This window comes from Peromyscus maniculatus, chromosome 1 (genome assembly GCF_049852395.1).
Source record: "Peromyscus maniculatus bairdii isolate BWxNUB_F1_BW_parent chromosome 1, HU_Pman_BW_mat_3.1, whole genome shotgun sequence".
Classification (NCBI taxonomy): domain Eukaryota; kingdom Metazoa; phylum Chordata; class Mammalia; order Rodentia; family Cricetidae; genus Peromyscus; species Peromyscus maniculatus.
This window is the reverse complement of record NC_134852.1, coordinates 4,561,901-4,585,539: the sequence shown is the minus strand read 5'-3', so window position 1 is coordinate 4,585,539 and position 23,639 is coordinate 4,561,901. Positions and strand designations below refer to the sequence as shown.

General features: G+C 49.9%; 2 protein-coding genes across 3 annotated transcripts in view; both read right to left on the bottom strand.

Moving 5' to 3' along the window:
- Cacng7 (calcium voltage-gated channel auxiliary subunit gamma 7) overlaps positions 1–16,707 on the bottom strand; it is a 33,354-nt gene extending 16,647 nt beyond the window's left edge. Inside the window, exons 1-4 of the mRNA XM_006988315.4 lie at positions 16,593–16,707; positions 12,918–13,142; positions 11,478–11,564; positions 10,977–11,117 (exon numbers count right to left, since the gene is read on the bottom strand). Coding sequence (XP_006988377.1) covers positions 10,977–11,117; positions 11,478–11,564; positions 12,918–13,113 — 424 coding nt within the window. The 5' untranslated portion in view covers positions 13,114–13,142; positions 16,593–16,707. The remainder of the gene's footprint in view (positions 1–10,976; positions 11,118–11,477; positions 11,565–12,917; positions 13,143–16,592) is intronic.
- A 1,825-nt stretch (positions 16,708–18,532) lies between these two features.
- The window catches only part of Prkcg (protein kinase C gamma), a 28,779-nt gene continuing 23,672 nt past the window's right edge, over positions 18,533–23,639 (bottom strand). For both annotated transcript variants that reach the window (XM_076568356.1, XM_042262362.2), the window contains 4 exons: positions 21,680–21,760; positions 20,531–20,638; positions 19,668–19,808; positions 18,533–19,490 (listed from right to left, as the gene is read on the bottom strand). In XM_076568356.1, coding sequence (XP_076424471.1) covers positions 19,302–19,490; positions 19,668–19,808; positions 20,531–20,638; positions 21,680–21,760 — 519 coding nt within the window. In that variant the 3' untranslated portion in view covers positions 18,533–19,301. The remainder of the gene's footprint in view (positions 19,491–19,667; positions 19,809–20,530; positions 20,639–21,679; positions 21,761–23,639) is intronic.

Genomic DNA, 23,639 nt, shown 5'->3' with positions numbered 1-23,639 from the left:
TCAAATAAATCCTTTCCTCCCCAACTTGTGTTTTGGTCATGTGGTGTTTTGTCCCAGAATAGAAACCCTAACTAAGACAAGTATATGGAACTTCTGGAGAATTTCATTAACTGGTCTAGTCTCCCTGCTACACTGGAGTGATGGAGATTGAACCTCAGGGCCTCCAGAATGCTAGGCAAGTGCCCTACCACTGAGCCACACCCCCAGCCTCTCTCTGAGAGAATCTAGGCAGGGATTCTTCCACTGAGCCACACCTCATCCCCTCATTGGAGATTCTAGGCAGGTGCTCTACCATTTAGCTATGACTCCAGCTCCTTAGTGGTAAGTTCTAGATAGAAGCTCTATCACTAAGCCCCACCCCCACCTCTCACTAGGGGATTCTAGGATGGGCTCTACTCCTAAATCATATCCCCTAATCCCTCATCTGGGCATTCTAGACAAGAGGCATTCTACAGCTGAGCTATATCCATAACCCTTTAAATATGGGTGTGTGTGTGTGTGTGTGTGTGTGTGTGTGTGTGTGTGTGTGTGTGTACAGGGGCTGGAGAGATGGCTCAGAGGCTAAGAGCACTGGACCCAAAGGACCCGAGTTCAATTCCCAGCACCCACATGGCAGCTCACAACTGGCTATAACTCTGATTCCAGGGGATCTGGTGCCCTCACATAGACCTACATGTAGGCAAAACACCAATGTACACAAAATTAAAAAATAATAATAAAGCATGTACTTTATTAATTACTTACGTATGTGTCTGTGTGAATGTATGAGCACTCGTGCATGTGGTTGCCCACCAGAAGAGGCCATCAGACCCCCTGGAGTTAGAGTTACAGGCTATGGTGAACCATCAGACACCGGTGCTTAGAATCAAACTCTGGTCCTCTGGCAGAGCAACCAGATGTTGCTCTTAACCACTGAGCCATCTCTCCTACCACCCCCACCCCCACACACGCCTCAATCCACTTCTACTTTTTGGTTTGTTTTGAAGCATAGTCTTGCTAGATAAAGCCTTCTTTAAACTTACTCTGTAGCCTGGCCAGTCCTTGAACTGGCCTGAGCCTCCCCAGTAGCTGAAAAGACAAGCTTGCAAGATCAGACTAACCGTTTGGCAATGTCTCTGAAAATGGCTTTCTCTCTCTCTCTCTCTCTCTCTCTCTCTCTCTCTCTCTCTCTCTCTCTCTCTCCCTCCCTCTCTCTCTCTATTTCTAAACCTGCAGTGTGTGTCTCTCATCTCTTCCTGTTCCCTCAAGTTCATCTGCCCACTAATCCCAGCTCACAGAAGAATCGCATCCCAAGCTGAACACAATCACCGTGACTTTAGGTCAGAGATTCAGGACCATGGACAACCTCAGTAGCAGCGGCTGCTGGTCTGATGGTCTCCCGGGCCTCAGCATGTGCGGTGCATTGCATTTCATTACAAGGCACCTGGCTTTCTTTGACCCTCTCCCTCTGCACATCCACTTCCTCTGGAAGGCATCCCTGCTGCTCCCCCAGCACGTTGTGCCAGGCCAATGCATATTCTCTTTTCTGGGAATACCAGCTTTGTCATTCATACACTCATCCACTCTCCAAATGTGTGTCCTCCCTAGCAGAAACTCACATGGGCTCTTCAGACACAAGTGAGAATACATTGGGAAGGTTCCCTGGTGGGCTAGGGGGTGGCTCTGTAGTTAAACTGCTTGCTATGCAAATGTGAGGACCGGAATTTAGAAGCTCAGAACCTAAGAAAATGCCTGGTGGATGTGGTGGTCTGCCTGTAACTCCAGCCCAAAAGTGGAAACAGGATCCCAGAACAAGCTTTCCCGTGACATTAGCCATATCAGTGAGCTCTGAGTTTGACTGAGAGACCCTGCTTCAGTGAAAATGAAAGAAAAGTGATCAGGATCAGGAATTATTCCCGACCTCAGCCTAGGGCCTCAACATACATACACACACATGAGCATTCACCTCAACTACATACACACCACAGAGAGAGAGAGAGAGAGAGAGAGAGGGGGGGGGGGGGAGGAGGGAGGGAGGGAGGGGGAGAGGGAGAGGGAGAGGGAGAGGGAGAGGGAGAGGAGGGAAAGGGGAGGGTAGAAGAAAAGGTGTATGCCTTTTAGAGTTTATTCAGAAAGGAGCAGGTAGAAAACTAATAAAATGAACCAGGCAGTGGTGGCGCACACCTTTAACCCCAACACTTGGGAGGCAGAGGCAGGTGGATCTCTCTCTGTGAGTTCTAGGTTGGCCTGGTCTACAAAGGTTGTTCCAAGGACACTCAGGGCTACACAGGAAACCCTTCCTTAAAAAATATTAATAATAATAACAATGAGACTAATGATAAGGGATATAAAAACATGTATGAGAGTGTGGCTGTTAGCAGCCTGCTCGACTAGCATGAACAAAGCTCTGGGTTTTATTCCTGGCAGCATTGGCACAGGAGACACAGTGGTCCACGCCTGTGATCCCAGCACTAATGACGTTAAGGCACACAGGTCAGAAGTTCACTATCATCTTTGCTTACATAGTGAGTTCCAGGCCAGCCTGGGCTAGAGACCTTGTCTTAAGAAAAATGGGGAGATTGGAGATATGGCTCAGTGGCTAAGAGGACCTGAGTTCAAATCCCCGGAATGCACATAGAAAGTCAACCCTTGCTGCTGTGCCTGTTACCCCAGCACCAGGGTGTGGGATACACATCCATCCTGAGGGTCCACTGGCCATCCAGAGACACCCAAAAGACAAATTTCTAGGTCAGTCACAGACCCTGCCTCAAGATAATTACCCAGAGCTGGGCGTGGGGGTGCACGACTTTAATCTCTGCACTCAGGGAGCAGAGGTAGGCAGGTCTCTTGAGTTTGAGGCCAGCCTGGGCTACACAGTGAGTTCTGGAACAGCTAAGGTTACATTGAGAAACCCTGTCCAAAAAAAATAAAAAAATAAAAATAAATAAAAAGCTTTTTTTTTTTTTTTTTTAAGATAAAGCACAGGATGCAATAATGAAAGCCACTCCACATCCTACTCTGGCCTCTGCACGTGTGTACCCACAGTCACATGAGACACACACACACACACACACACACACACACACACACACACAGGAAGACAGGGAGCGGTGGGAAGACATCAGAAATTGTTTCTAGTGCAGGTGATTCCCTTGGCCTGGTTGTTGCTCCCCTGCCTGACTTCTTCATTTTTCTTTGCCTACATTTGTTCATGTAGTGTGTTGTGTGTGCATGCAGAGGTCAGAGGACAGCATGCAGATGGATAGGTTCTTTCCCCCCATGTGGGACCTGAGAAAAGAACTCAGCCTATCAGTCTTGATGGCAAGCACTTTTATCTTGCGGACCTCATTTTGCTTTACTTTTTTCTTTTCTTTTCTTTCTTTGGACAGGGTTTCCCCATGTATCCCAGGCCTGCCCAGGCTCCTCTCAAACTCAAAACAATCCTCCTGCTTCCTAATTGCTGGGATTACAGGCCACAAACCCATCCAGAAGAGGAAATTTTAAAGAGGCCCTGAGGGACAGGAAGCGAGATCCCTGCAGGGAGGAATAATGAAGTGCAGAAGTCCTGTAGTGAGGCTGAGATCTGCGCTCTCAAGCAATTGAATGAAGCTGGGACAGCCTAAAGCTATGGCAATGTGGAGAGTGTTAGTGGGTCAGAGATGAGGTCACAGACCTGAACACCAGCTAGATTCCAAAAGACCTTATAGGCTAGAGTGAGCAACCTGAGTGTCTTCTGACACATTGGAAACGCACCGGAGGATCCGGGAAGATGTGTGACAAGCTGTGAATGACATGGAGATGAGGCTGTCTTGCGACTGTGTCTGGGCATTCACCTAAGATTTAGCCACGTGGGACCTGCTACATTGGATAGCTGATGAATGAATCTTAAAGCGGATGTGTGTGTGTGGGGGGGGGGGGCTCGGGATGTTGCTTGGTTGGTAGAGTGTCTGCCTAGTGGGAATGAACCTAGATGCAGTCCTCAGCAGTGCATACACCAGCTGTGATGCCATGGGCTACAGTCCCAGTGCTGGGGGAAACGGGATGGGAAGAGGCAGGAAGATCAGAACATGAAGGTCATTCTCAGCTACACTGCAAGTTCAAGGCCGTTCTAGGGTATGTATGTATGTTTGTTTGAATTAAATGTACAGACTGAGCTTGAGAACTGGAGTGAGCATGGGGTGCATCTATGTCTGTTGTGACCTACAAGAAGAAAATCTATGCAAGCTGGGCCGTGGTGGCACATGTCTTTAAAATCCTAGCTGTGGGGAGGCACAGGCGGGCAGATTTCTGAGTTCAGCTTGGTCTACAGAGTGAGTTCCATGACAGCCAGGGCTACACAGAGAAGCCCTGTCTCAAAAAAAGGAAAGAAAAAAAAAAGGAAAATCTATGCCACCGTGGCTTTTTCCCAGCTCCCCTCTCCAAACAGTCAGTCAGTCATGGGTCTATTGATTCTCTGTCAATACCCCTCTCTCTCACAGCCATGTGACACCTCCAGCCCAGCACAGATCTCATCTGCCACTGCTTGGACCACTGCAGACACTGTCCATTTTCAGCCTTTGCGATGGATAAAATTGAATGTCAACTTGACGGAATCTACCATCATGTAGGAGACAAACTTCCGGGCATATGAGTAAGGGAGTTTCTAGATGGGGCTAACTGGGGTGGGACAACTCACCCTAAATAGGGGTGGTACCATCTGAGTCCAGCCTTCATGGCTGCTGGCTTCTGAATGCTGACGTAATGTGACTGGCTGCCTCACGTTCCTCCCACCAGGGTGGACTGCACCCTGGAACTGTGAGCCTGAGTAACCTCTTCCAACCTTACATTACTTTTGTTAGGTCTTTTGTTTCAGCGATGAAAAAGAAATAAAATTAACTAGTCAAGAGCCCTCCAGCTCCTTCCCTAAACAGGTCCTTGAGGGATATTTGACCACCAGAGATGTCCCTTCCTTTCTCCTGCTCTAAACTCCGATACCACTTTCTCCAGGTTTAAGTGCCCATGTATCAATGTGCCAATGTATCAATGTGCTGATGTATCAATGTGCCGATGTATCAATCATAAGCTCAGAAGTGACTCCTGTCTCTGGGAACAAGGAGTTAGACAAGATCATTCTAGTCTAAGATCTAAGGTACTGATATTATGCATGGAGTTCTCTTTGGTTTGGTTTTGAGATAAGGGCTCATGCAGCCTAGGCTGGTCTTGAACTAACTGTGTAGCCTAGGATGACTTGGAACATCTGATCCCCCTGCCTCCACCACCTCCTGAGTACTGGGATAATATGTGTGTACCACCACACCCAGTGTGTATGTTGGGTGTGAGACAAGATCTCACTATGTAGCCTTGGCTGGCTGAAGTGTTCTAAGTAGATGAGTCTGGCCTCAAACTCACAGAGATCTGCCTGCCTTTCCTCCTGAGTGCTGAGATTAAAGCTAGTGTTACCATCATTCCTTTAAAACATGGTCTTGCTGTGTAGCCCAGACTGGTCTCAAACTCTCAGTCTTCCTGCTTCGACCTCCCGAGAGCTGAGCTTGCAGGCATGTGTCTGGTGGAGTTTTAGAAACTGTGGTTTTGGTGTGGGGTACAGTGCTGTGGTGAACGTGCCTGGCCTGGAGTCCTGGTCTCATTGCTGCACAACTTCACCTCCTAACACTTCTGCTTTCACAAGGGTAAATGAAGTTACTGGGGTTAGCGAGAAGGCTAGGTGAGTAAAGGCACCCGTTGAGCAAGCTGGCTTTCCATTCCTAAAACCCACATAAAGGTGGAAGGAAAGAACTGACTTCACAGGGTTTTCCTCTGACCTCAGCATGTATGCCTTTGCACTCACAACCCCAGAGACATCATGTGCGTGCGCACGCGCGCGCACACACACACAGAGTAATAATGACGATAATGGTAATAATATAATCGTCAAGGAAATGAAATTCACATAAAGCAGAATGGCTGAGGCCCAAATACACCACAGGTCATACTACTACCACCAGTACATTTATTTATTCATCCATTGATTTCCGATTTATTCTGTTTCAATTTTTTTGAGACAGGGATTCATGTAGCCCAAGGTGGCCTTGAACTCATTTTGCAGATATAAATGGCCTTAAACATGTGACGCTCCTGCCTCCACCTCCCTAGGGCTGGGATTACAGGTATGCACCACCTCTTTGTTCATGGGATGCTGAGGACTGAACAAGGACTTTGTGTATGCTACACAAACAGTCTACCAATGAGCTACGACTACAGCCTTTGCTCACTCATCTACCTGCTTTACTACATACAGTTGAACACTTAATGTTACATGTCATGCCCATGACTGGGATCGGGTTTCAAACACCTGCAATTCTTCTTTTTCTGTCTATTGTTTGTTTGTTTTTCAAGACAGGGTTTCTTTGTGTAGTCTTGGCTTTCCTAGAACTAGATCTGTAGACCAGGCTGACCTCCAACTCACAGAGATCCACCTGCCTCCGCCTCCCGAGTGCTGGGTTTAAAGGCATGCGCCACCACCAGCTGGCTGGATTTTGTATGGTTTGCAGGCTAAGGATGGGCTTTACATTTTTACATTTTTAACTTTCTGGTAGAAAAAAGAGAGAGAGAGAGAGAGAGAGGAATATTCCACGACACTTTATGATTTGAATATGAAATGTACCCCCACAGGCTCATATATGGAAAGTTTGTTCCCCAGCTGGTGGTGTGATTTTGGAAGGTTCTGGAAATTGTAGGAAGTGAGACTTACTGAAAGAAGTAGATGACTTGAGGGTATGTCCTTAGATATATTTTGTCCTGGCCTGGTCCTCATTCACTGTCTCTGTTTTCTTCCAACTTTGTCCAACTCAACACTTGGTGTTTATGATGGTGGTGAGGGGTGTGTGTGTGTGTGTTCAGATGTACACACAGGGGATGGACAGATAGCTCAGTTATTATGAGTGTGTACTGCTCTAGCAGAGGACCCAGATTCAGTCTCAGCACCCATATCAGGCAGCTCACAAGCTCCTGTAACTTCAGCTCCAGGGGATCTAACACCTTCTTCTGTCCTTCACAGATGTGTGCACACTCATGTACACATACCCCCGTACAGATACACATACACACATACTTAAAAATATTTTTAAAAATTTCTTAAAGGACAGAGAAAGAACAGGGTGGGGGTGGGAGGTCCCCAATCACTCCCCACCCTATTCTTTGAGGCAGAGTCTCTCACTGAACTAAGCTCATTATTCAACTAAGTCGATGAGGTTGAGGGACCACCTGTCTCCACCTCCCCAGTGATAGGGTTCCAGGCATGCACTGCCATACGTACTGGTTCTTTGTTTTTGTTTTTAATATGGTGTTGTGGATCCCAGTTCAGGCCCTCAGTCTTACAAGGTACCACTTCCCCAGCTGAGCTGGGCCCCCAGCACAAACCAAGTGCTTTTCCTTCCATGCCCCTTCGGCCTCACCACAGGCCCACAGCAGTGGAGCCGGACAACCCACAAAGAGAAGTCCTATTATTTCCTTCCTGGAAACTGTTCTCTCATCCCTCAGAGTGAGCTCCTCCAGGCAGTGAGGGGTTTGAACCCACATCTCTCTGGGTTTACAATATGTGGCTCGGCTATACAACCCTACAAGCTTGAAAGCACATGAGCAAACACCCCAGTAGGGTAAACACATCAAAATCTACTCAATGAATTCAAGAAAAGAGATTCAGTCAAGACGTGGTGGTTCACACCTAGAATCCCAGTCCTAGGGAGGCTGAGGGAGGTGGATCGCCATGAGTTTTAGGCCAGTCGGGCCTCCATAGAAAAAGCTTTTCTAAGCCCCTCCTATGTGCATGCTGGGAAGAGAGCATTTTTAGATATATTTTTTAAAAATGTAAGTATGTGTCTTCTGGCCCGTGCAGGCCAGAAGAGGGCGTTAGATCCTACAGAGCTGGAATTGGGGGGGGGGGAGAGGGGACGCGGGGGGGGGGGGGGGGGTTGTGAGCCACTCGATGTGGGTGTTGAGAACCAAACTCAGATCTTCCGGAGAAGAGTGAAGAGCTCTTAACTTCACAGCCCTCTCTCTAGCCCGGGGAGGAAGGGAGTTTTAATGAAGAATTATCTAGATTGGGCCGGCCTAAGGAAACATCTGGGGGGTGGGAAGAATGGTTGGAATATTAATTGAGGTGGGAAGGGCCATCCTGCATGTAGGCGGTACCGTTTCATGGGCTGGGCCCCGAGCTATATGACAGTAGAAGACACTGGCTGAGAAAGCAAGCAGGCAGCATGGGTGTGTTCATTTTTCTCTGCTCTTGACTGTGGATGTGATATGACAGGCTGCTTGGGCTCCTGCCTTGCTTTTCTTGAAGTGGTGGACTATAAGCAGGAATTGTTAAGCCAAATAAACCCTTTCTTCCTCTAAGTTATTTTTGGTCTGTGTGTTTAATCACGGCAGAAGAAATCAAACTAGAACACTACCACCAACACACACACACACACACACACACACACACACACACACACACGGCTCTGACTTCCAGCCCCAAAGGAATCATTAATCTGTGGTTTGACCTTGGGCAGACAGTTACTGGTTCAGTGCTTGGAGGGTGGATTTTAGAATCAGAATTCTCTTGGTTCAAAGCCTAGCTCTGTCATTGACTGGCTGATTCGACCGGTTCCATTCCTGTGATCTGCAAACAGTGGGACTTGATACACAACGTACTGGGCAGATTGAATAAAAGTCCCCATGGGATCCACTCTTGCCCCACTTTCTCTCTCTAGGCTACTATTTTTCCATCTCAGAAATGATGCGCCCTTTCTGCTCTGACACTCTGGGATCGTGATATCCAACATGTCTTATTTTAGCTCGGTGTCTGGCTCCAACGCCGTGATTTGAGTCTGCACGGAGGCTGCACCCTGCTTTCCCTGGAAAAGGTCTCCTCAGGTTAGGGTGAAGGCTTGGGGGAAGGTCTGGCCTCCAGAGAGCTGGGAGAGGAGCAGGGATATCTTTCTGTAACACAGTGAACTGTAAAGATGGACCCACTCATAGGCTGTGGGGAGCAGAGTGAAGGAGAAACACCATAGGTTGTGTGCATGTGTATGTCTATATAGAAAACATCAGTTCAAGGGGCTTTGGAGACGGCTCAGTGGAGAAGAGTGCCTGGTGTTCAAGCATGTGGACCTGAGTTCGAATCTCTAGCACCCATGTACAAAGCAGGATGTGGCTACCCATGTTTGTAACCCTAGCATTGGGGAGTGGGGGCAGAGACAAGCAGATCCTCTAACCACACTGAAACCAGTCTAACCGAAATGGTGAGCTTCCCAGGTAGGAATATAGCCTTTATCAAGGCAAAACGACAGAGACTGACTGAAGGAGGACACCCAGCATCCTGCTCTGGCCTCTGCATGTACACGCACAGGTGCATGGATGCACATGCATAACACACACACACACACACACACACACACACACACACACACACACACACACTAAAATACCAGTCAACTGGAAGAATCTGGTTTGAGTTAAATTAAGAAATGGTGAATTAATTTGGATTAGGTTGGAGAAATAAGTCAGAATGAATCGGGGTTAGTTGGACTGGACTGATGGGATGAAGTATACTGGAGCTACAGTAAGCTGATCTGGATTGAACTGGATTGGACAGAGCTGGAAAGCTAAGACTCCCCAAAGAATGCCGCTTGGATCTCTGGACACTGGCATCATCCGGAAGCAGTATGCACCGGTGACTTGGGTGTATGGATCTTAGAACCTTTACTTCATCAGGTGACTGCTAACAACGCCCCATGGAGTTTTTAGAGGAGGGAGTGTGAGATCACACACGCTAAAGATAAAGAGCCTTGCACCTCAGAAGACAGAGGGAGGTGCAGATGAAACCTGCGCTCCAGCTAATGGCATGCACTGTGAAGTGCTGGCGGTGACGGGCACCAGAAATACACCTTGAAATGCTTTAAAAAATGAGATAGATAGGTAGGTAGGTGGGTAGATGATAGTTAGATAGATAGATAGATAGATAGATAGATAGATAGATAGATAGATAGATAGACAGATACAGACAGACAGACAGGCAGGCAGACATAGATGATAGATTGATAGATATATAGATAGATACATAGGTAGGCAGATACACAGCTTAGATAAAGGGCTTGGATATAGCTCAGACAGTACAGTGCTTGCCCGGGTGCATGTGACCCTGGGTTTCATCTCCAGTACCATATAAACCGGGCATGATGGCATGTGCCTGTACTGCTAGTGCACGGAAGATGGAAGCAGGAGGCTCAGAAGTTCAAGGTCACGCTCAGCTACACAATGAATTTAAAGTCAGCCTGAGCTATTTGAGACCCTGTTTCCCAGAATGCAGAAGGAAGAATAAAGAAAGAGAAGAGAAGGGGGGAGAAGGGGAAGCAAGGGAAGAAAAAGGAAGAGGGTGGGATGAGAGGACAGAAAGACAGAGGCAGAGGTACAGAGAAAGGAAAATATAAACCCAGTAACAGATCATTAATTGACTGGAATTGACAGGCCCATGTTGCTCACTGTGAAACTCTTGTCTGTTTGTTTGTGGAAAAAAAATTAAAATAATAAAATGTTGCACCCAAAATAAAGAGCTCTGTAAACTGCTAATTGCTAAAATAACAGTGCTGGCTAAAAATACAACTTCTGGAGGCGAATTACGTGAGTTTGATTCCCAGCTCTGCCCCTCACTCTTTTGGCCCCGAGCAAATGGCTTCATCCCTCTGACTGGTTCCTTCCATATCTATAAAATGGGGCTATTAATAGCCCTCACCCCATGGGCTTCTATCAGAACAGAGCCTGGCACCTAATTAAGCAGGTACCTACAGTTTAGCCCACTAAACAACACAGTGCACGGGCACTATGCTATCTCGACTTCACACAGAGGTCCTACACACACGCCTCCTAGGGCACAGCGAATAAACCACTCAGTGGAAGAAGGTCCCTCCCTAGCTCCTGGAAGTCGAAACAATCTCTCACCCTCCTCACCCCTGCCGCAGCCCACAGTTCCTTGGACTCACCTGATAAAATGAAGAAGATGCCAGACACAAAGGCCAGAATGGTCCTCTGAGGTCGGATGTGGCCGATGTTGCTGATGACGAAAGCGGTGAACACAAGGAAGAGGCTGACCATAGGGAAGGGAGTAGCCGTGCGCACTGTCTCTGGGGGAGGTGGACAAGGAGAAGCAGGGGTGAGGGACGAGTCTCCAGGGAGGCACCTCCCCATGCCCTTCCCTCGTCTTCCCTTTAGCATCTCCCCTTTCCCACCTATTACACCCTGTTGTTAGCTGTGTCCTCTTCTCTCCACTCTCAACCAAACCGTCCCCTTGGTTCACCCCCACCGCTCTCATGCAGATCCCTCCCTGTCCCAGCCAAGATATCTCCATTTGCCTTCTTCTCTCCCAAAACTCTTTCTTCTTTCAACCCTCTGCCCTTTGTGTGAACCCACCCCTTTCCTACCTAATCCTGTCCTTTCTCCCCAAACCCTCTTGTTGCCTGGGCCCCTTCCCTGCTCCCCCTCACTCAGAATATTCTCCGTGTTTTCCGTCACCAAGTTGATCTCTGGTTCAAGAAAGTACTCGGAAGCCACACAGCGGCCCTTCTCCCGACCTGGTGGGGAGGAAGATGAGAAAGCATGGGTGGAGGAGAGCCTCCAGGACTCAAGGGAGGCTGCCAGGGGCAGAACAGGACCCAGGATGGACATGGGAAATTTCACCCGACATTCACAATCTGCACTGCTCTAAGGGCTGGAGACAATGGGCTGAGCCAGTTGAGGCCTGGGCGTAGAGGACTGCAACCATACTGGGGAGTTTGAGGCAGGAGGATTGTAAGTGCAAGGCCAGCCGGGCTACATCATGAGACTCAATCCAGCCTGGGCAATTTAATAAAGTCCTGTCTCAAAACGGGAAGTAAAGAGAAGGCTAGGGATGCAGCTCAGTGGGAGAGCACTTGCCAAGCAAGCACACAAGAGGCTTTGGGTCCCATCCCAAGCACTAAAAAGTGAATAAACAAGTAGGATGGGCGAGAGCCATAGTGTTGGAAGATCCTGATTGCTCTGGAGATTGGAGGGTGGAGGAGGGCAGGGCTGGATTTTAACATCCTACAGGAGGAGAGAGCTGTGAATGAGGACTCCTGGATTCCTAAGGTCCAGGGAGCTGGGGGTTCTAAAAGTAAGTAGTCTTAATTAAGTTCAGCTAGAAGGCCTGGAGTCTTCCTCACTGCCCGTGAAACACTAGAACTGTCCGAGGAATAAGTTCTGAATCTAAACTGTTGACTGGCTTTGTTTTCTGGAAGCGCCTGTTTTCTGTGTATTTTCTTTTCGTTTTTGAGACAGACTTGTGTATCTCAGGCTGGCTTTGAACTGTCTCCACAGCTGAAGATGACCTTGATCCTCTTGCCTCTGATCTCCCAGATGCCATGATTATAGACATGTACCCTTGCATGTAATTTATGAAGTTCCAGGGGTCGATCTCAGGACTTCCTGTGTGCTAAACAAGCATTCGACCAATTGGGCTTCCTACAGCTCTAGCCCTAGAATTCTGACTTTTTTTTTTTTGTCACTTTAAAAATTATTAAGGGACACAGGTGTGAGCATGCCAGTGTGCAAGTGTGGAAACTGGAGAACAGCATTCAGGAACAGATTCTCTCCTTCCACCCATGTGGGTCTGGGGATGAAACTCGGGTCATCAGAATGATGCTAAGCACACTATCCACTGAAGCATCTCCTGACCCTAGTCTTACGACTTCTAACAGAGTTCTTCGGAGTGGGGGAAATGTTAGAGACATGGATTTTGAGTATCTGCGCTTCAATATCTAGGGAATAAAGGGGTAAGCATGAGGATTCTGTGCTGAAATTTAACTTCTAAGAGAGAAATAGAAACAACTTCTGGATTATCGGAGTCTAAGACATATGACTACAGATAAAGACTTTGGGGTGAGTGAGGGCAGGTGAGGGGGGGTCACCTGCAAAGAAGCAGACTCTCCAGAGGCCAGCGTGCAGCGCCATCTTGACCTCGGTGGTCTGGTTCTGCGGCAAAACGGTCCCCTCCTCCATGTACAGCCAGTAGTCCGTGCTCACTGCGATGCCCACAAGAAGCAGGCCGCAGGCACCAAACACGCTGCTCAGCAGGGTCAGGGCGCGGCTGCTGCAGTGACTCATCCTGAGCGGCGGGGGGCGCCCTGCGGGGCCTGTGGAACCAGAAGCTACAGTAGAGCGTGCCCAGGGTCCCCAGCTCCATGCAGCCATTTGGGACATTAGCTCTGCTCAGAGACAGAACCTCCAAAACCAAACTCCCAAGTGTGATTTCTGTGCAGTGACCCACCATCCCAGCCCTGAACTCTGAGCAGAGATACGAATGTTGACTCCAAACCTCCATACTGGACTTCCCTGACCCATCACTGTGCTCTGTCCTCATGGATACAGATCCTCAACTTGAGATAAGACATGCAGCCACAGTCTTTAAGTCAGACCTGAAGATGACTCTTGACTTGAGCCATGTCTAGACCAGAAATCCAAAGTATCAGGATTCTGATTCAAATCCAAATTATCAACCCAAGACAGATTCCCCTAGATCCAACTTCCAATATTGGCTTGCAACCCAATTTGAGAAGCCAGACCTTAGCAGAGTCTTTAACCTTTGAAGTAAGCCAGTGACTCAGAAACTGCCCTAATCAACAGCTTCAAATTTGGACCTGACACCTCAACCCTGACTCTGTGCCCTGATTAGCCCCCAGCTGTGAGCACTAGACACCACCCCCCACAAAAGACCTGCTATCACATTTTAAGCAGAACTGGAGTTCTAGATTTAGACACTGAATTATGGACAACTTGATTTATTCGGAAATTCTATCCCATGCTACCCAGCTTTAACTCTGTGCTATGACCTGTATATTGAAATGTTTCCTGTAGAACCTGTCTCTAAAGCACATCCGATATTCCCCAAAGTAGGTCACCACTCAAGGCTCCCTAACCCCATACCCTGGACTCCCACCCTTGACTTTAGGCCTCTGTAAGACTTGGAGCACAGTCCTCCTCCTGAGTTGACACTCTTAGATGCTTATGTTGACACTCTTAGACGCTTATCTTCACCCTGACACTCAGCTGTAATTTTTTAAAATCACCCCTGTGTGTCTGTGTGTCTGCGTGTCTGCGTGTGTGTGTGTGTGTGTGTGTGTGTGTGTGTGTGTGTGTGTGTTCACGTGTATGAGTGCGAGGAGACGTCTGTGGCGATCAGAGGACAACCTCAGGTGTCTGTCACTTTCCACCATATTTGAAATAGCACCTCTTGTCTGCACCTGCATGTCAAGCTAGCTGCCATACAAATTTGAGCCGAGATTCTCTCTCCATCTCCTATCTCATCATAGAAATGCTTTCATTACAGATACATGCTACCACGATCAGCCTTATGTGGGTTCTAGGACTCTGAACTCGGGTCCTCACACTTCCGTGGCTAATGCTCTACCCTCTGAGCCATCTTCCTAGGTTGGGGTCAAATCAGTTGTACAATCTCAGATCCAAACCTTAATCCTACCCTTCCAGATCCAGGCATGCCCCTGAACCTGAGGTGCTGGAATTTGTTCCAGGACATTAGAGACCAGAGATCTGAAGCTATGACCTGGATTGGAGATTCTAGACTACCAAGAGCTGGAGTTGGGCCCCTCCAACCCAGCATTCTCAACCAGAGAACTCCAGTAAAACCAAGGTCCTGCATCCTGCGAACACGAAACCAGCACTCTGAACTGACTATTCTATCAGAAATTCCAGTACACCCCATCCCATTCCCCAAATTCTGCCAAACTCTGGACCCTGATTTCCCATGCTAGAACTTTCCAGTCAAGTTCTGCTCCAAGCAAGAAATACCTAGTCAGTTTATATGTGAGACCCCCCAAATTCCAATTAGGAGCTCAGAAGTGCTAACTAGGGAGAGTCTTGAAGGCTCCCAAAATCTTTTTTATGTATGTAGTGTGTGTGTGTGTGTGTGTGTGTGTGTGTGTGTGTGTGTGTGTGTGTGTTACCTCCATGGCACTCATGTGGAGGTCAGAAGACAACTTTCAAGAATTGGTTCTTTCTTCTCCCTATGAGTCTGAGGGGTCTAGCTGAGATCATCAGCTAGACTGGCCGGACACTCAGAAGCAATCACCTTTACCCCCTGAGCCATCTCAACAGCCCCCAAATTCTTTATCTACACTTACACCCCCAATTGCCACACAAGAAATCCCTCCTTGTCACAAAATGCCATGCAGCACTCATCTTGGTGTCCCCAATTTACCTCAGCCAGAGTCTTCTATGACCAGAGGCACTCATTCCCCTTAAAAAAAAATCTGTGTAGGTGTGTGTGTGTGTGTGTGTGTGTGTGTGTGTGTGTGTGTACACGTGCGTGCGCAGGTATGTTCAGGAAAATGCAGGTGCCTGAGAAGGCCAAAGTTGAGAGATCCGGGTGGAAGAGAGGCCAGAGGTGATGGATATTCTGGAACTGGAGTAACAGACAATTGTGAATCACCTAATATGGGTGCCGAGAACCAAACTCCAGTCTTCTGGAAGAGCAGCAAGTGTTCTTAACAACTGAACCGCCATCTTTCCAGCTCCTACCCATCATGTTTTTTTCATTATAAAGTTTGAGGCACCTCCCCCAAACATTTCCCCAACAGAGCAATAAAGACGACATGAGACTCCACTTCCCACATTTCCTCATAGTTCTGTGAGCACTAGGAATCCACCTCATCCCAGTGAGACCCTAGAGTCAGAGTCAAACCCCCCACACACATCCCCGCACTTCAAGCCTCCAGAACTCCTCGCTTCCAACCTCAGCCTCGTGGACGACCCAAAGATCTAGATTCTGTCAGAGCTCTGGCTAGCTTTTCCTCCCTTCCCCCTTCACGTAGCTCTGAAGCTTGACCGCCAGCTGCCTGCTCCGCTTCCAGTCTTCGGCTCATACAAGCATTATCCACCCCATCACCCAGTCACTGGACTGTCTCGGTCCAGGTAGCTGACCTCAGCCTCCGGGTCTGCTCCTCCGACTGGACTCACGGTGGGAGAGCTGGACCTTTCCAGTTCCCCTCACTTCTCACATTAACCCTTCTCCCATCCAGTTCATCCTCTTTCTACCTGACCCACTCCGAGCTCTGGATCTGCAGCCATTCCTCCTCTGGGACACCCCCACCTCCACCACTACCAGGCCTGGAATCTCCTTCTGGTCTGTTACCCCAGCGTTTGCGCGATCTGGATATTTGAATGGCTGAAGTTTCATTCCTCAAAACCCAAGTCAAAACTCCATCTCCCAGACCGTAACTCTCCGCTTTTCTAGAGACCCTTTCCCAGACTCCCTGCCTGGGCCCTCCGCCTTTATCGATTACCGCCTTCCCCAAAGACCCTGTCTAGACCCTGCCCAGTGGCGATGATCCCAGAACTCAAACACCACGAGTTTGTTTTCTAACTCCCGCACGGACCCTCAGACCCCGGTCCTCCGGGATCCACCAGGCCCAAATGTCCCTCAATCCACCCAAACCTTCCCAAATCCGACACCGGAACCCCCAGGATCCAATTCCTGGAGCCCTTCTAACCTCCCGGAGCCCCAACTCCGGCTGAGAGTGGTCTAGCGCGGAGCCCCCTGCCTGGCCGGACCCTCCCCTCGCGCTTACCTCTCTCAGGGCTTGGCGGACGCTCCGGGCCGCGGGCCCCGCAGCCGCATGACCGGCCCCGCGGTTTCCCCCGGCCGCCGCCGCCGCCGCCACCGGGGTCTCCGGTGCCCGCGCCCCCCGCCCCCGCCCCCGAGCCCGGCGTCCCGGCCCCCTCCCGGCCTCCCACCCCCCACCCCCCGCGCCCGCGGCCTCACTCGGCGGACGCAGCCGGGAGCAGGGACCGGCGGCCGCTCATTGGCTACTGCGGAGGAGGGGAGGGGCGGGGAGGTAGGGGGAAGGATGCAGAGAGGGAATGAGATGAGCCTTCAGGATGGGGGGGAGGCAGGGAGGGAGAGAGAATAGAAACAGAGGCAGAGAGCCCGAGAGAGCGAGAGAAAGAAAGAGAGGAAGAGAGGGAGAGGGAGAGGGAGAGAGAGAGAGAGAGAGAGAGAGAGAGAGAGAGAGAGAGAGAGAGAGAGAGAGAGAGAGAGAGAGAGAGAGAGAGAGAGAGAGAGAGGAGATTGATTCTGGAACTCACGAGTCCTGAGACTGGAGGAGACAGACAGAAAAGGAGAGACAGAGATGGAGTAGTTTCAGGTGTCCCCACCCCCACCACTACAGAGACTCAGAGATGCTGAGGCCCTGGAAGTGGAGAGGTCAGAAAGCCCCAGAAACCAGGCAAGGAAAGCTCAGAGGCCTTGGGCCAAGGGAAACTGGAATCCAGGGATCTTGAGCTTGGAGATGGGGTAGGGGAGACAGAGAAATAGAGATAGATGATAGATAGACAGACAGACAGATAGATAGATAGATACTCTCTGAGGAGAGACAGCAGGGGCAAGCCAGAATGGGGGGTCCCCTGATGAGGACTGGGGCTGTAGCCAGGCAAGGGGCGGAGCCTGGGGTCTGGGCAGCTGGAGAAGGCGGGAAGGGGCGTCCCGGGCCAGGGTCCCTAGAGCAGCGGGCGGGCAGGCGCAGAGCAGAGCCGGGTCCTGCAGCCGCCGCGGAGCCGGGAGCGGGGCCAGCCCCCCCCCCCCGCCGTGATGTCAGCGGGGCCACTCTTAAAGGGGCAGGCCGCCCGCCGAGGGTCGGAATTTGGGCTGGGGCCTCCAGGAGCCGGATAGGGGTAGAGAAGTGGTGATGCGGATGAAAGCGACAGCTTCAGCATCGAGTTGGAGCAGGACTCGGAAATCCAGAGAAGAGGAGATGCCAGGTCCTCAAAGGAACCTGCTAAGCTTTTGAGGCGCTGTCCCCTCCAAACACACTGACAGGCACACCATCCTGCTGCCCTGCCCTATCCAGAGACTACATTCCCCATCAGCCCTGGCGGCCAGAGGCCAGCACCTGGTGGGGGGGTCAGGGTCTTCTCCAGTGTCTTCTGGGAAACGTAGTCTATCTTGATTGGCCCCCTCCACTCCCCGCTCCCCTCCACACACGCTTGCAAGTGGGTCAGGGGGAAAAAGGACGGGAGGACGCTTCTGCCTCGCTAAGCGGTTTCTAAGCTCCCAGGTTCTGACTGTCTCGCCTTCTGTAACATGGGGTCCTTTCTTCTGATCATGTCTGTCTCTCCCTCCACGGGAGGCCAGCCTTTCATCTCCCTTCCCAGGACTTCTCTGGATCCCGCGCGTGTGTTGTGTGTGTGTGTGTGTTTGCACTTTGCTCTCGGTGAATATGCACGTGCGGTGTCTGGGTGGAGGGTCGGTCAGTTAATGGTCAGTGAGCGTTCTCCCTCGTTAAGTATGTGACTGAAGTGGTCACACTGGTCTTCTCTGAAGGAGTCTCTGCATGTCGCTCACATGCCGGAGGTGTCTTGTCTCTCACCGTGTGGGTCTGTGCATGCTCTCCCCCCCACCTCTCCACACACACACACACACACACACATACCCCTATGTTTGTTTCTATGTACAGCCGGCCCACCTCCGCACCCTCTTCATTCCCCAAGCTTACAAGAAAACATCCAAACATTTTAGCATCAGCATCCCAAATTTATTCTCCAGCAGCTGTCTGGGTGGGGGAGGCTAAAGGAAGAGGGTGGGGGAGAAGAAAGTCCCAGAGAGTGGCAGGCACTGCGGAGGACGAGGGGAGTCCGACCAAGGCTGGAGCCATGCACGGGGCAGGAGAGCAGTGATGGGCTCTGGGACATGTCTAGAACAAAGGCTGTCTGACACCAGCCGGGGAAAGAACCCTCCGTGCATGCCAGGAATCCCCAGAGCGTGGAAGGGAGGTGGCCCGGAACACGGAGCCCGGCCTCCCACTTAACTCTACAACTGAAATGGAGGTAGGAGGGGCCTTGAAGGATGCGGGCGGGCGGGCGGATCTGGAATCTTAGTCTGGAGCAGGCAATCTCATGAGACTATTTCCCCCAGGGTGGTGTAGGGGGGAGAGAAGGCATAAAACTACCAAGATGAAGTCTAGAACCCCACACGGAGTAGGGTTTCTGGGAACAGTTGGAACAGCATCCAGATGTTGGGGGTGGGGGGGGGAAACACGGCTCGGCACAACGGAATCTAGGACACAGAAAGGCTCTAGAGACTGTATGGCGTTTAAAATGCCAGCAATGCTTGGGAACAGCATCTAGAACCCGTTGGAGGGGTGCGGGAAAGAGGCCAGAAGGCTGGGGTGAGGGACCTAGAATCCGGACTAGAGGTTGGGGTGGGGGTGGGGGTGGGGGTGGGGGCTGCAGCCGGCGTGGCGGTGGGGGGCACTGGGGACACCTAGCGGCGGCAGGTGAGATTACATGACAGGCACGGGCACTGGGCTTGTGGGGCTACGGGCATCTGGGTGCACGAAGTCCGGGTTTACGTAGGTAAAGCCCTGGAAATCCGCTTGGTCGATGCTGGCTAGGACCAGGCGGTCTGGCGGGGTCAATGCTGGCGCCGCCCGCGTGAAGAACTTGTCAAAGTTTTCGCCACTGCGCCCACACTGTGATAGGAACGGATGGGAAAATTAAGCTCTGATAATCAGAAAAAACACACATCCCCGTGGTCTCTGATTCTCCTTTGGGAGCACCTCTGCCGAAGGGTCCCCCCACACCCCAACCTCCGCATACAAGTGCGGGAGCCCCAGCCCCCAGGGATAGAAGCTGGGGGAGCAACTGACCGGACGTGGTCTGAACGGCGGTGCTATCTCCAGTCTCTCCAGCCGCTCCCAGTCGATCCAGCGGAAAAAGCCGTGTGCCCGGATGGTGGGTTCACCGTCTGGCCCTGAGCCCAGGCGCTTTCCCGGGTGCTTGGTCAGGAACTGCGGAAGACACACAGAGAGGGCCTTCCAGATAGCTCCGTGAGCAAAGGCACTTGCCACCATGCCTGAGAGATGGATGACCTGAGTTTAATCCTTAGGACTCACATGATGGAAGGGTAGAAATGACTCTCTAAAAGTGTCCTCTGACATCCACATATGTGTGTGTGTGCGTGTGCATGCATACACACACACACACACACACATCAACAGATAAAAATGCAATTTAAAAATGCCTTAAAATCAAGTGTGGTGGTATAAGGGTCAGAGAGAATAAAAGAGACATAAGAAAAATCCCAAGGAAGGAGGGAGAGGGAGAGATGGAGGAGAGCTATAAATAGAAGGAGAACTTCTGTGGGCCAGGCACTTTCTTCTGCACCAACTGAGGAAGAAGAAACTGAGGCTCACAGTTTGGGCAACCCATCGAGATCCCTGAAGAAGAAAAGTCACAGGAATTGGAGGCAACCTGACCCACCCAGCTCTGGGAAGACGGGCCTCTCCCTTTCAACATTTCCTGCAATGTGCCAGGATGTGGGGACGGCAAAGGATGGCGAGGAAGAGGCCACCCTTGGCCTGGGATGACAGCAAGGTGGCAAAATATCGCTCAAACGTTTGCAGCAGATGGCCGTAAGGAGGTTTGAGTGATAGGAACCTTCTTCTAAAAGAGATGGCAACTGGGGTGTATGGGTTGAGGGTCTGGAGAAGCCGGGAGCTGGGGCTCTCACCCCCTTGCAGATGGCCACAGCTTCCCGGGAAAGCGACTTGGGATAGGTGACAGTTTGTTCCATGATGGCTTGAAACAGCTCCTCCTCATCTTCCCCATCAAAGGGCGGCTACAAAAGTAGGGAGGACAATGTCAGAGCTTGGCAGGCTGCCTTTCCCAGACCTACATCCCTTCAGTATCCACTTCCAACAAACGCACTCTGATAACGTGTCCGCCGCCCCCACCCCTACGGATGACTGTCCTGGGAGAACAATTAGAAAACTATCCCACCCTCATCTCCAATTGCCTCTCACACGTGCCCCAGTTCTGTGCCTCTCTCTACTGTCTGCCTGTCTTTTTATGTTATGCAAATCAACAGATTGTTAATTAGGCAATATGTCATCTCATGAGAGAGGGAGGGAAGGAGAGACATACACAGAGAGGGACAGAGACAGAGAGTCACAGAAGGAGAGACTGCCTGGAAATGATTATTCTCACTGAAAGCGGCTCAGTCTTCTGTGGTTAGGAAAGGCAATGCAAAGTAAAAGTTTGTTGTCTTGCTTGCTTATCTGATTGTTTTGAGACAGGATCTCATGTAGCCCAGGCTAGGTAGCCAAAGATGACCCTGAACTCCTAATCCCCTTATGTCCACCTCCCAAGTGCTGGAGTTACAGGCATGTAATACTACACAGTTAACTTTTGAATTTGAAGAATTCCTTCTCATGTGAATACTATGGCTATCACATTGTTCTGGAGAGTGTTGATATGGTTCATCAGACCGCCAAAGAGGTCCACAGGAAAAAGATGAAACAAAAACGGTTAAGACAATGTTTCAGGACCATGGACAGCGCTGCGCTGCCCCCAGCTTCCCAGCAGACTGGCCTGTTTTCTTAGTCTGGACTACCTGTTCTTTCAAGAACAATGCCGCATAAAAAGGGACATCCACTAGGGCCGGGCGGTGGTGGTGCACGCCTTTAATCCCAGCACTTGGGAGGTAGAGCCAGGTGGATCTCTGTGAGTTCGAGGCCAGCCTGGGCTACAGAGTGAGTTCCAGGAAAGGCACAAAGCTACACAGGGAAACCCTGTCTCGAAAAACAAACAAACAAACAAAAAAGGGACATCCACTAGATGTGGCCATTAGTCAAGTCAACACATCCCCACTTCCCCTTACCTGTCCTGCCAACATCTCATACAGCAGGACCCCAAAAGACCACCAGTCCACAGACTTCCCATATGGCTGATAGGCAATGATCTAGAAGACAAAGAGAAAGTAAAGAGTGTGACTTTTTTTTGAGACAGGGTCTCATGTAGTTCAGGCTAGCTTTGAAATAACTATGTATAGGAGGATGGCCTTGAACCCTTTATCCTCCCACCTCCACCTCCTGAGTGCTAGAAATTCAGATATGTGGCACTGTGTCTGGCTGTGACTTATTTAAGATGTGCAGATTCCTCTGGTCTTTCCCTCTCTGGATCCTGACCCATATTTTCCACACTGAATATTTTAGCAAGAGCTCCACCCTTTGGAAAATCCAGGGAATGGTGTTTAAATACTTACAAGGTTCCTTTAGGTCAGATATAAGGGCTACCTAAGGGCTGGCAAGATACCAGCAGGTAAAAAGGCCCTTGCCACACAAAGCCTGGTGACTGGAATTCAATCCTCAGAACTCACATAGTGGGACAAGAAAACCAATTCCCTAAAGTTGTTCTTTGGCCGGGCGGTGGTGGCGCACGCCTTTAATCCCAGCACTCAGGAGGCAGAGCCAGGCGGATCTCAGTGAGTTCGAGGCCAGCCTGGACTACCAAGTGAGCACCAGGAAAGGCGCAAAGCTACACAGAGAAACCCTGTCTCGAAAAAAAAAAAAAAAAAAAAAAAAAGTTGTTCTTTGACCTCCATATGCAAGCTGTGACATACACACACACACACACACACACACACACACACACACACACACACACACTATTTTTTTTAAGTGGAGAGAACAGACTCCTCGAAGTTTTCCTCTAACCCTCACATACATACTGTGACATGTGTGCCCATGCATACACAAAGCAATAATAAACTTCACATTTTAAAGCCTATCTAGGCCAGGCATGGTGGCACACGCCTTTAGTCCCAGCCCTCAGAAGAAAAAGGCAGGCAGATCTATGTGAGTTTGAGGCCAGCCTGGTCTACAAACAGAGAACCAGGACAGCCAGGCAGGGCTACACAGAGAAACCCTGTCTTGGAAAACAAACAAACAAACAAACAAACAAAAAGCTATCTAAAGGCCAAGTCACAAGTCCCACCCACCCATGTAAAATATTTGAGTAAATACATTTTCTGTTTGAGTGCTAAACATATAGAGCTAAATCTTATTTTTAAAATGCTTTATTTATTTATTTATTTATTTATTTATTTATTTGGGGAGAGTGGATGTGAATCGTGGTTTCTATGTGGAAGTCAAAGAATGGCTATCAGGGGTCAATTCTCCGATTCCACTATGTGGGTCCCCAGGATAAAACTCAAGTCATCGGTCTTGGCAGTAAGTGCTTTACTGACTGGGACATCTGGCTGACCCTCAGGCTAAATTCTGAAGACCAGGTAATTTTAAGAGTTCTTGTAGCCCAGATTGGCTGTCTCTGTTGCCAAGGATGACCTTGAACTGCTGATCCTCCTGCCTCCACCTCCTGCATGCTAGGATGACAAGAATGAGTCACCATACCTGATTGGATTCTTTTCTCTTTCCTTTTATTTTCTGTTTTTCTCCTGAGCAAGACAGGGTCTCGCTAGGTATCTCCAGGTGTCCTCAAAACTAGAGATCTTCCCACTTGAGCCTCCCAGGTGCTGAGAGTAAAGATATGCACCGCCACCCTTGGCTAAGACAGGAGATTCCTTGTTTGTTTCTTTGGTTGGTTGGTTGGTTGGTTGGTTTGATTTTTTTGAGACAGGGTTTCTCTGTGTAACAGCCCTGGCTGTCCTGGAACTCACTCTGTAGACCAGGCTAGCCTTGAACTCACAGAAATCCTCATGCCTCTGCCTCCTGAGTGCTGGGATTAAAGATGTGCACCGCCACGCCCAGCTAAAACAGGATATTCTTAAGCCTGGAGGATTCTTGCCTTGATAACCCAGAGTCAGAGTCAGGACTGTGTGT